The sequence below is a fragment of the Ursus maritimus genome, unplaced genomic scaffold (genome assembly GCF_017311325.1).
Source record: "Ursus maritimus isolate PB19 unplaced genomic scaffold, ASM1731132v1 scaffold_19, whole genome shotgun sequence".
Lineage (NCBI taxonomy): Eukaryota > Metazoa > Chordata > Mammalia > Carnivora > Ursidae > Ursus > Ursus maritimus.
The window spans coordinates 36,030,430-36,040,789 of NW_024424341.1; the positions used below are offsets into that span (position 1 = coordinate 36,030,430).

At 58.1% G+C, this 10,360-nt stretch overlaps 1 protein-coding gene across 1 annotated transcript in view; it reads right to left on the minus strand.

Annotated features, from left to right (window-relative positions):
• SLC38A8 (solute carrier family 38 member 8) overlaps positions 1-10,360 on the minus strand; it is a 20,150-nt gene that overhangs the window by 8,908 nt on the left and 882 nt on the right. Inside the window, exons 2-5 of the mRNA XM_040633029.1 lie at positions 7,375-7,573; positions 3,727-3,868; positions 3,028-3,129; positions 716-773 (exon numbers count right to left, since the gene is read on the minus strand). Of these exons, the coding sequence (XP_040488963.1) occupies positions 716-773; positions 3,028-3,129; positions 3,727-3,868; positions 7,375-7,573 (501 nt within the window). The remainder of the gene's footprint in view (positions 1-715; positions 774-3,027; positions 3,130-3,726; positions 3,869-7,374; positions 7,574-10,360) is intronic.

The following is a 10,360-nucleotide window of genomic DNA, read 5'->3' on the forward strand; positions in this document are numbered from 1 at the left end:
GAAGACCCCGAGAGGGACCAGAAGGCAGGGAGCGGGGCCCATGCCCTCCACCGCACCCCTCCTGCACTGTGCGGGACGCCTGGCTCGCTCCAGCCACTCTCCCGCTGCGCCTGAGACCCTCTGCCCTCCTGGGCTCACCGGGGCGTCCTCTCCAGCTGCCCACCCTCCCCTTCACCTGGCCGCCTCCCACACGTTCTTCAAGGTCCCTTTCAGGCATGAGTGCTTGGAAAAGGCTGTCTCTGAACCATGCAGGGCTACCTCTGAAGGCCCTCTGCTAGATTCCACACACAGAACCCCTCCTTACTCCATGACACCGCGTTAGAAATTCTGTCTCTGCCCCGTGCACCCCGCCACACGGCCACCTGGATGCCCGCCAGCCCTCCAGGCCTGTAAGCCTCCTGAGGCAGGCTCTTTCCTCTCCAAGGCGCCTGGCAGGATCCACCTGCAGGAACAAATTCTGGACCCCCACATCTACCCCACACCCAACAAATGTGCCGCTGGTGTTGGGGGGGGGCGGGTTCCCGAGTTCAATGACAATGCACTCCTCACTGAGCCCAGATGCCCACCGACATGCACGGTCTCCAGGAGACAGCCCGTCCTGTGCTATGGCGAGTCCTTAACTTCCTGCCTGACAGGGCCACACTCTCCCGAGGGAGCAGGGCGTCAGCACAACAGCCTGCACCAACACATGCCTCCACGCACTCACTGACATTACCTGGAATCCAAAGCAGATGGTCGGGAAGACACTAAAGACGGAGGTCCAGGAGGAGGCTCTGTGAAGAGGCGCGAACAGGTGCTTATCACAAGAAGTACAACTCAAAACAGTCTCAACTTGAAGAGTTTTCAACAATACCAGCAAAATGTACCCAAGCCTGACTAGGAGACAGGTTCTTAATTACCAGGAAAAGGAGGCATGTTAAATGCTACACCTTCTAGATGTATCTGCCCTGACATTGGTTCACTCAACATTCTCTGCGCAGGCAGAACTTGGTCAAGATGTGACTAGAAGGAATTCCCAACTTCCTGCAGAGCTGCCTGCTCCCATCGAGGCCAGGGGCGGCGGGGGGGTGGGCAGGCAGCACCCCTCAAATCCAGCAGTGCAAGGACGTCTTGACCACCATCCACGCTAAGAGGATGGAGGTGTGCACAGGGCAGAACCTTTAGGTCCAGCCCACTTGGTGCTCCCCAGCCAGAGGTCCCCCAGCTTTTTTTTGACAAGGAGTTCTAGGTGCCAGCCTCCAGCACCTTGGGGGACATAGAGGCATAAGCAGCACCTGCTGGCTTGGTCCCCCATCAGTTCTTGCCTATTCCTCTCCTCCCTCAGAAGAATGTTCTTCCCTGCCCCTCTCCCTCTCCCCTGAACCCAATTCCCCTGGGCCCTCACCCCCTTCTCCTGCCCTGATGGAGCTCATCCTACCACCAGCAGCCTCCATGACTAAATCCAACACGGGGGCTCAGTCCCACGTGACCCAGCAGCAGCATTTGGCGGCAATCACACCAGCCTTCTTGAAATTTTGTCCACTGACTTCTCAGGTGCACCTTCTAGCCTCCTCTATCCTGGGTTAAATATTATCCCCTCCCCGCCCCCCCGCCGCCAATTTACATCCCCTGGGAACCTCGGAACAAAGACTAACTTAGAAATGGGTCTCTGTAGATGTCATTGGTTAAGTTCAGATGAGGTCACATTGGAGCAGGGTAGATGCTAATTCAACGACTGGTGTCCTTACAGGAAGGGGAAACGACACAGACAGGGAGAAGGTCCTGAGGACAGAGCCAGAGATGGGAGGGAGTCACCCACACGCAAAGGGATGCCAAAGACGGCTGGGGCCGCCAGAAGCTGCAAGGGTCAGGAAGGAGCCTCCCCTAGAGGTGCTAAGGGAGCAGGGCCCTGCCACACCTGGCCTCTGGACTTCCAGACTCCACTGAGAGGCACTTCTGCTCGGCTCAGCCACCCAGTCTGGGGACATGTGTTGCAGCACCCCCGAGGAGGCAAACCCATGCTCCTGCTTTGCCTTCTCTCTCTCCTTCCACAGGCTCCACCCCCTGTCCCTGACCTCCTGGTCCCAGACTGAGCGCCACCGGCTCAGGGGCAGGTCTTACCCAGCCTGGCAGACTTAAATGCCACCTCTGGGCTGGCACCAACGACATTTCTCTCTCCAGTCCGGGCCCCTCTCTCTGAACTCCAGACACACAGGTCCAAGCGGCCACCTGACCTCTTCAGTAGAGGTCTCCAAGCCGCCTCCAACTTAACACGTCCCCACGTGACTTCCTCCCCCAGCCACCTGCTCTTGTCCTATCCATCCCAGGAAAGAGCATCCCTCCCAGTGTTCAAGCCCAAAGCTCAGAGTCGCCCTGGCCTCTTCTCTTTCTGATGTTCCTCTTCCAAACCACCAGCCAGGAGGGGCCACATTAATTTGTGGTCTGGTGCAAAATGAACATGTTAGCCCCTCGTTCAACTGAGAATTCCAGGACGGCAACAGAACATTAAACCAGGTGCAGGTCCTTCTGGGCACAGGGCCCTGGTGACTATCACCTGGTCACACGCCCACGGCGCTGGCCCCGCCATGAGCAGATCTGATCCCAAGCCCTGCTGTGCTCAAAATCCTGCAGGGGCCTCCCAACAAAACCAAAGTCCTCATTACAGTGGGGCATCCCCACAGGACACCACCACCCCACCCCCAGTCTTGGCCTTGCTCAGGCCCGTGGGGCCACACCAGCGTCCACGCGTTCCCGTTCCCTCTGCCCAGGCACGTGTGCCAGCTCTGCCACCTCGGTGCTGTGGGGGATGTCTGCAACAGCCTCGGAGCCCCAGGCTGGCGGGGCGTTTAGTGAGTGTGTGTCCCTCCGTCTGCCCCTGGCCCTTACTTGCTGGGGTTCAGCCTGAAGGACGACCGGGCACTTCGTGGGGCTCTGTTGCATCAGACGCGTGAAGGATTTCACAGGGAGGTGCTGGGACTCTGTGTCCCTCCTCCAAGGATCCCCGTACAGTACCCCGGGAGCCATGAGGAGCCACCCCCTCAAACTCACCTCAATGCAGGGCGGGTCTCCTGAACGAGGCCTTGGGGCCCGAGGTAGTACTGGACCACGATGACCAGGGCCAGGTAGCAGGCGGCCAGGGTGCCTAGGATGCTGACAGATGGAGCGCGGCGTTGGGGGCCTCCCCGGTGCGGCCACCAGACCCGGCAGCTAGAGCCCGGGCTACCGCAGAGTGGGGGCTGAGCGCCAGCTCTGCCCACACTAGCAAGGTGTCAGGCAAAGGTCTCACTGCTCTGGGCCTCGATTTCCTTGTCTGTGCAATGGGGACAGTGGGAAGACTACTGCTTCTCTGTTCCAGTTTCAAAGTGAAACATCTGTCGTCACGCACAACAGGGAAAGGCAGGTTGGAAACTCGGATGAACGCTTCTGCCAGACTTCATTTTTTCAAGAGTATACACAAAGCCTCAGACCGTAAAATGAACACGGGAGTGTGTGTTTTGGGTCTCCCCGGGCCCGCGTGTGCGTAAGAAGTCCATAGTGATTAAAGAGCAAAAGCTCGGCAGCAGGGCACGTCCGCACAGGTAGTGTTCTTATTTCTCTCTCTTTGCCATCACGCACACCTGTCACTTGTATACTCTTTCAGCTTTTTTCTCTTGTCCAAATGGGAGGACTGAGGCTGGCAGCTCCCCGAGACCCCAGGCAGAGAGAAGCCCCGCCAGATGCCGGCCAGGAAGCGTCTACAGACCGTACCTCGTGTATTTCTGGAACCCGATCTCCCGCGGGACGGACAGGGGCAGGATGACCAGTGCGGAGAGCAGGGGCAGGGTGAAGCGCTGGTCGGCATACCAGGGCTGCAGGGCCGGCGGGACGCTGGGCAGCAGGAAGTCACACACTGGCGGTAGAGGGGCGGGGGCAGGGCCCGCTGAGAGCACTGCACGCCCTCTGCCCACGGCCCCAGCTCCAGCCACGGGGCTCCAGCCATGGGGTTCCCTGCTCCAGGTCTGGGCGGGCTTGGCCACGGGCACTAAGTCTGCCTGTGAGCCTGAAGGGAAGGGACAGGGACCCCATCACGGGCCACCACAGGGGAAGGAAGCCTCCTGCACTAATCCATTCCCAGCCGTTCCCTGAGCCGGCGAGACACTGCGTGAAGTGCTGGGATCCAGCAACAAATGAAAGACAAAATGGCCCGCCCGCAAGGCACCTGGGCCCTCAAGTTCTCGTAAACATGTTTTGGTTTGCTCAGGAGCCCAGTGGGTGTGTGGGCTGGGGGCCTGGAGTAGCCTTCCAGCGCTGGTACTGGGAGACTGAGCCCAACAGTGGCCCAGAGCGACCACTTTCTCCCACACCAGGAACCGGAGGAGGAGAATTAGGGCAGGGCTGAGCTGCCCAGGTCGGCTGCATGCAGGTCAGCTGGGGTCATCTGGGGCTAGGTGGCTGACTGGAGGGCTGGGCTGGACGACCCTCGACCCTCGATGGCTCCACACTGGGTGCCTGGTGGGGACGCCTGGGCTCCACTGGGCCCTCCCTGCAACCCTGAGATCTCTCCACGCGAACCCTCCAGTAGGCTAGGCTCGGGCAGCTGGGGGCTCCCTGAGATCTTGGTGGAAACTGCCTGTCCTCTTAAAGGTTAGGCCTGCAACTGGCACCACGTCACATCAGCCATACTCTACTGGGCCGAGGTGTCTGGGAGCCCATTCTGATTCACAGGGGATGGGACGCAGACTCCCCCCACCCCACCCCCGTCACCCACCAACCTCTCAGTGGAGGGACACCGAAGAACCCAGGACCATTTCTTCAACCCATCACAGTAAGATGGAGAATTTGAAGTTGACAGAAGAGGCAAGATGGATGGGGGAGGGGAGAGCAACAGTGGTGGTGGGCTAGAGGGCAGCAAGATGGCCTGAGGCTAGAAGGGGCTGGAGGGCGGGTGGGGGACCTAGGTCCCTACAGCCCTGGCCCACTTGGGGCTGCTTGCTCTGCTGGACTACAACCCTTCTTTGTGCCTCACCAAATGCTCAATAAAGCCAACCATGCAAGAAATGAATGGCTTCTCAGAAGAGCTTGTTTCTACGGAATCACTGCAAGGGCAGAGTCCCACCTTGTGGTCGCTCCACACAGGCACCAGGCAGGAGAGCGAAATAGGCATTCCAGGCCACAGATGCCAAGGGCATGCACGCACCCAGAGGCCACAGGGCCTGGGAAGGGACACAAGCCCTGTTCACATACCTGGAACTCCTCAGTCAGTTACCCAGTTATGACATCTGGGCTCCTGAACCCTCGTTTTCTAGAATATTCCTCCAGGTCTTTCAGCCCCTGTCACTTACCGTCATTTGTACCCAATGCACGCAATGACACCCCCAAGCAACCCCCAAGCTCTATTCAGCCCCCTCCCAAGAAGCCTGGGCTTGCCTACAGAGAGACACATCTCAAAATACCTAACCACCAACACACAAGCAATGCCCTCTCAACCCCAGTCAATCTACCCAGGGCTGGGGTGGCCTGTATCCCGATCAGTGCACTAATCCCTCCGGCTGCCCTGCTCCGGGGCCTGAGTGCAGCCTCCGCATCCTTCTCAACGCGGCACCACACCAGACAACCAGAGGTGAAACCAGACGTGCCTCTACTTGGTGCTGGCAGGCAGGGCGCCTTTGTGCCCATTTACCCATCGGGAGGCTCAGATTTACCAACCTCCGTGCTTTCTGGGCTCCGAGTACTTCCCAAGACATGGAAGTCGTGCGTTTCAGTATCCCAGCACCAGGGGCCTTCTCACCTTTGGCTCAAGTGACAGAACGAACACAATGGCCAAATGGGAGACCGAAATCCAACCATATTGATAATTACATCCCAATTAAAAATAATCTCAACACTCCAGTTAAATCGGACATCGTCAAGATGACTAAAAAGCAAGACCCAACCACATGCCGTCTGCAGGAAATGCATCCGGAACTCCCAAGGCACAGTTAGGCTCAGAGTGGAAGAGCTGGGAGGAGAGAGAGGCCGGCAAACACTCATCTTAAGGAGGCCGGTGCGGCGACATTCATAGCTGAGAAGGTCGATTTGATGGCAAAGCATTACCAGAACAAAAAGGGATACTTCATAACATAGGGACAATTCATGGGCTTGAGCCTGATAACAGACCTTCAAAAACCAGGAGGCAAAACTGGACAGAAATAAAAGGGCAGGGGCTCCTGGGTGGCACAGCGGTTAAGCATCTGCCTTCAGCTCAGGGCGTGATCCTGGCGTTACGGGATCGGGCCCCACATCGGGCTCCTCCGCTATGAGCCTGCTTCTTCCTCTCCCACTCCCCCTGCTTGTGTTCCCTCTCTCGCTGGCTGTCTCTATCTCTGTCAAATAAATAAATAAAATCTTAAAAAAAAAAAAAAAAAAGAAATAAAAGGGCAAATAGGGGCATGGGTATGTGCCGGCTCCTAATTTTGGCTCAGGTCATGATCTCAGGGTCGTGAGATGGAGCCCCCCGATCTGGGCTTGAGAGTCTCTCTCCCCTCTCTCTGCTTCTCCCCCCACTCATGCTCTCTACATACATAAATACATAAGTAAAATATTTAAAAGGGCAAACAGATGAATCCACCATCACAGCTGATTTTAACACCCCTCTTTCAGGAAGTGACAGAATAACGAGATTTGAAGAAAAAAAAAATCAGCGAGGCTATGGAGGATCTGATCAAAGCCGTGGACCTCCTGGAGCAGAGTTCTCAAACACAGTGCCCAACTGCAGAATGCATGGCCCTCAAGAGCCCATGGAGTGCCCACCAAGACAGACTGTGTAGGGGCCCAGCACAAGCCTCCAACGCCCAAGCCCGAAACCACATGCAGTGTGTTCTCCAACTGTGACACGACAAAGGCAGAAACCAAGAGGGGATCTGGAAAACTCCTGAGGAACTGGAAATTGAACCACACGACTCTAAACCTCCCATGAGTTAAGTAGAAATCACAGGAAAAATTAGGAAGTACGATGTGTGAAACAAAAAGAGAGAACATATCGATGTGGGGGGGATGCAGCTAACACAATGCTTGCAGGGAAACCGTCAATGGGGGATGAGAGGCCCAGGGGGCCTGGGCTCAGTCTCAGAAGTCCCCTAATTCAGGGTGTTACTGGCTCTCTCTCCAAAGGGGCTTCTTTGCAGTTGGCTTGGCTCCCCCCACCGCCCCGTGCATGGGGTTGTCCCCATAAGACATCCAGCACAGCCCCTCTCCTTCCGTGACCCTCAGCATGCCTGTAATTACTACTCCAGGTCTCCCTCTGCCACGATGTGAGGAGCTTAGGGGTGGCCTTGGCCTTTGCTGCTCCCCTCAGGGCCCCGCCCTGCACCCATATCCCACTTATCAACCAGAAGCCCCTGGGGAACCCGCCACCCCGACTCCAGAGCCAGCACTTACGCTTCTCCAGCTGGTCCCCAATCACCCTGAGGAAGGCCACAGAGATCATGAGCAGGTTGACGATGAAGCAGGCCTCACACAGCTTCCCGACGATGGGGCCGCACAGCTCTCCAACCACACCCTGGTAGGTGGCCTGGCCGCTGACGGAGGCAGCGTAGCCCAGGATGACCAGCCCACTGATGAGGAAGACCAAGGAGACCTGCGGGGTGGGACCATGGGGCACCCCCAGCTCACCACCCAAGCCCGCTGCCCCTTGGAACTTTGATACCCTTTCTCCACTGGGCCTGTCACCCACAGAAGCCACCTGCCACCCCGCGGCCTCTCCCCAGTGTGCCACCAAGCCCTCCTCCACCCCGAGACGAGAACTACCAGAGCAAGGGGGCCTCTTGGGCTGTAAGTCTGTGCACCTGGGACGCATACCATCCTGTCCCCGTTGGACAAAGGAGGCATCAGAAACCCAGAGTCTAAATCCCTCCCCTAAGATTCTACAGGTTGCGGGTTAGGAGGACGGATCATGGAAAGAGGTACAACACACACGTGTGCCACCCACGCGCGTGCAGACAGAACACGCTGAAGGTTTCTCCCACCCCCCCACCCCCAGAAGAAAGCACTGACCTCTTCACACTCCTGGCTTCTTCCACTCTGAGTAACGTGCATGAGGCCCACTCTACTGGGGGCCCCAGCACTTTGTCCCTAACTTTGGGAGTGCTAGTCCATCCCCAGGATAGAACCGCCATTGGTTTCTCCAGCCCCCGGATGACAGGCATCTGGGTGGCTCTCCCTCCTAGACCACGGGGAACGAAGTGCTGAGCATTCTAGAGTCAGTCGTTTGGAGGACGTACCTTTCACTCCCCCGGACACACGCCTAGGAGAACCGCTGGATCACAGAGGACGTGTAGGTCTAACTGCAGATTCTGCCAAACTGTTCTCCACAGCGGCTGTGCTGCTGGGCCCCCTTCCCCAGCGATGCACGCAAGCCCCGCTCGCTCCGTGGTTAAACACTCGAGGGCCGATGGCTACCTGTCCCCAAGCTGGACTCGGTCACCACGTTGCCATGGAGGAGAGCAACGCAAGAGTTGGGAGACACAGCCAAGACGCCTGGGGGAAACTGGAATGTCCGTCTTCAGACACAGTTCATGCCACTGGACAAGCAGTATGCCCCGCAAGACGAACGTGAAACCTCAGAATCAGAAGGAACTCCCACGCTCTCTCCAGCCACTAGTTCTTCGTCCAGACTGTCCCGGTGCCCGGCTCCCTCTCTGCCTCCAGGGCGCCCCCTCACCTGGGGGACTCCCACTCTTCCCCGTCCTCTCCGAGATCGCCTACTCCATAAAGCCTCCTGACAGGCCACCCCCGAGGTGGGCTAAGCCCTGCTGTTTCAGGCTCTCCCAGAGCCATGCCTCTCCTGGGCACACTTCTGCCTGTCGCCGGGTGGGACTTGGCGGCCATGGTCTCTGCAGACGTAAATAACGCAGGTGTAACTAAACGAAAGGGGCCTTTGCAGGCGTAACTGAGCATCTTCAGATGAGGGTCTTCGAGATGGTCCAAGGGGGCCCTAAGTCCACAACCAAGGGTCTCTCAGAAGAGAAGGCCATAGGACGGTGGGCCAGAGATTGGAGGGATGTGGCCAGGTGCCAAGGGACACATGGGCCACCCCAGAACTGGAAGAGGCAGGAAGGACCCTCCCCTCGAGCCTCCAGAGGGAGTGTAGCCCTGCCCACACCGGCTCTAGACTGTGCATCCCGGGGACCCGGAGAAGGAATTTGTTTTAAACACCCCGTTTGTGGTCCTGTGGTTGGTCTGGCGGCCTGAGGACACAGATATTTACAAGTATCCATGTCTCCCAGGGTTCTCAGCTCTCTTTACCCACCAGACTCTAAGCTCCCGGAAGGCCAGGACTCTGTCTGTTCTGTGTATCATTTAGCTCCAGAAACATGCCCAGCACGTGGCCGGCTCTCAGGAGGTATTTGTGGACAAAAGGAAGGGGGTGGTGGGGTCAGAGCCTCTGCCCGTGAATGCCTCTCTGCCAAGTAGAGAGCCACCCATGCAGGACAGGACAGCCCACAGGAGCGACCGTGAGCCTCTGCGAGGCCAGACAGCAGAACCCTTACCCTGCACCCAGGCCCGCCTCCCTGAGGCCCAAAGAGGGTCTAGGTTCATTAAATTTCATGAAAGCTCCAGTGCTAACGGGTCATTAGAGACCTACAGCCTCGCACCAGTGGGAGGTTTAAATGCTTGTGAAGGGGGACATGAGCTCACTGGCCAGAAGTGGGGGAGGTTGCTGGCTGGGGACAGGGTTAGGGGCTGTCGATCCCCAGCCTCACTCCTTTCCTTGTTGGGACTTCATGTTTGCCCATGTTTGGCATCCCGTCTACTCAGGGAGCAATCTTTAGGCCATCCTACACCAAGCTGGAGCCATGCCGGCAGCAGCCCGGTCCCCTGGGAACTCCCCAGAAACGCACGCCCTTAGGCCCCCCAGACCTGCTGAATCAACACCTCCGTCTCAGCAAGGCTCCCGGGAGACGGCACAGGGGGTGAAGAGGGGGACCCCACGCCCCCGCCTCTCAGCCCTGCCGGCTGCCCTGGCACTGGCCAGGTCTGTGCCTGACCACCTGCTTCATCGTTCACTCCGTGGCTGGACAGCAGGCCTCTTCCTTGTCGTTCTGAAGGATGGCCTTTCGGCAACACGGGTCCAAACGCAGCAGGTTTCCCTTCACAGGCACCTCGGCAAGCTCTTCCTTTTCCGCTGGGGCTCAGCTCGAGGCCCCCTCCTCAGGGAGGCCTTCTCTGACCACCACGTGCTGCGTCGTCCCACCCTCGTCACATGACCCTTCGAGCTCGACCACTGCCCCTAATGATCTTATTTGCCTTTTTGTATCTTATCTGTGCTCGCCGTTAGAACGAGCTCCAGGAGGACAGAGCCTGCACGGTCGTAGCCAGCCCACACCAGAACAGGCACTCGGACCATGCTGGGGGGGGGGGGGGC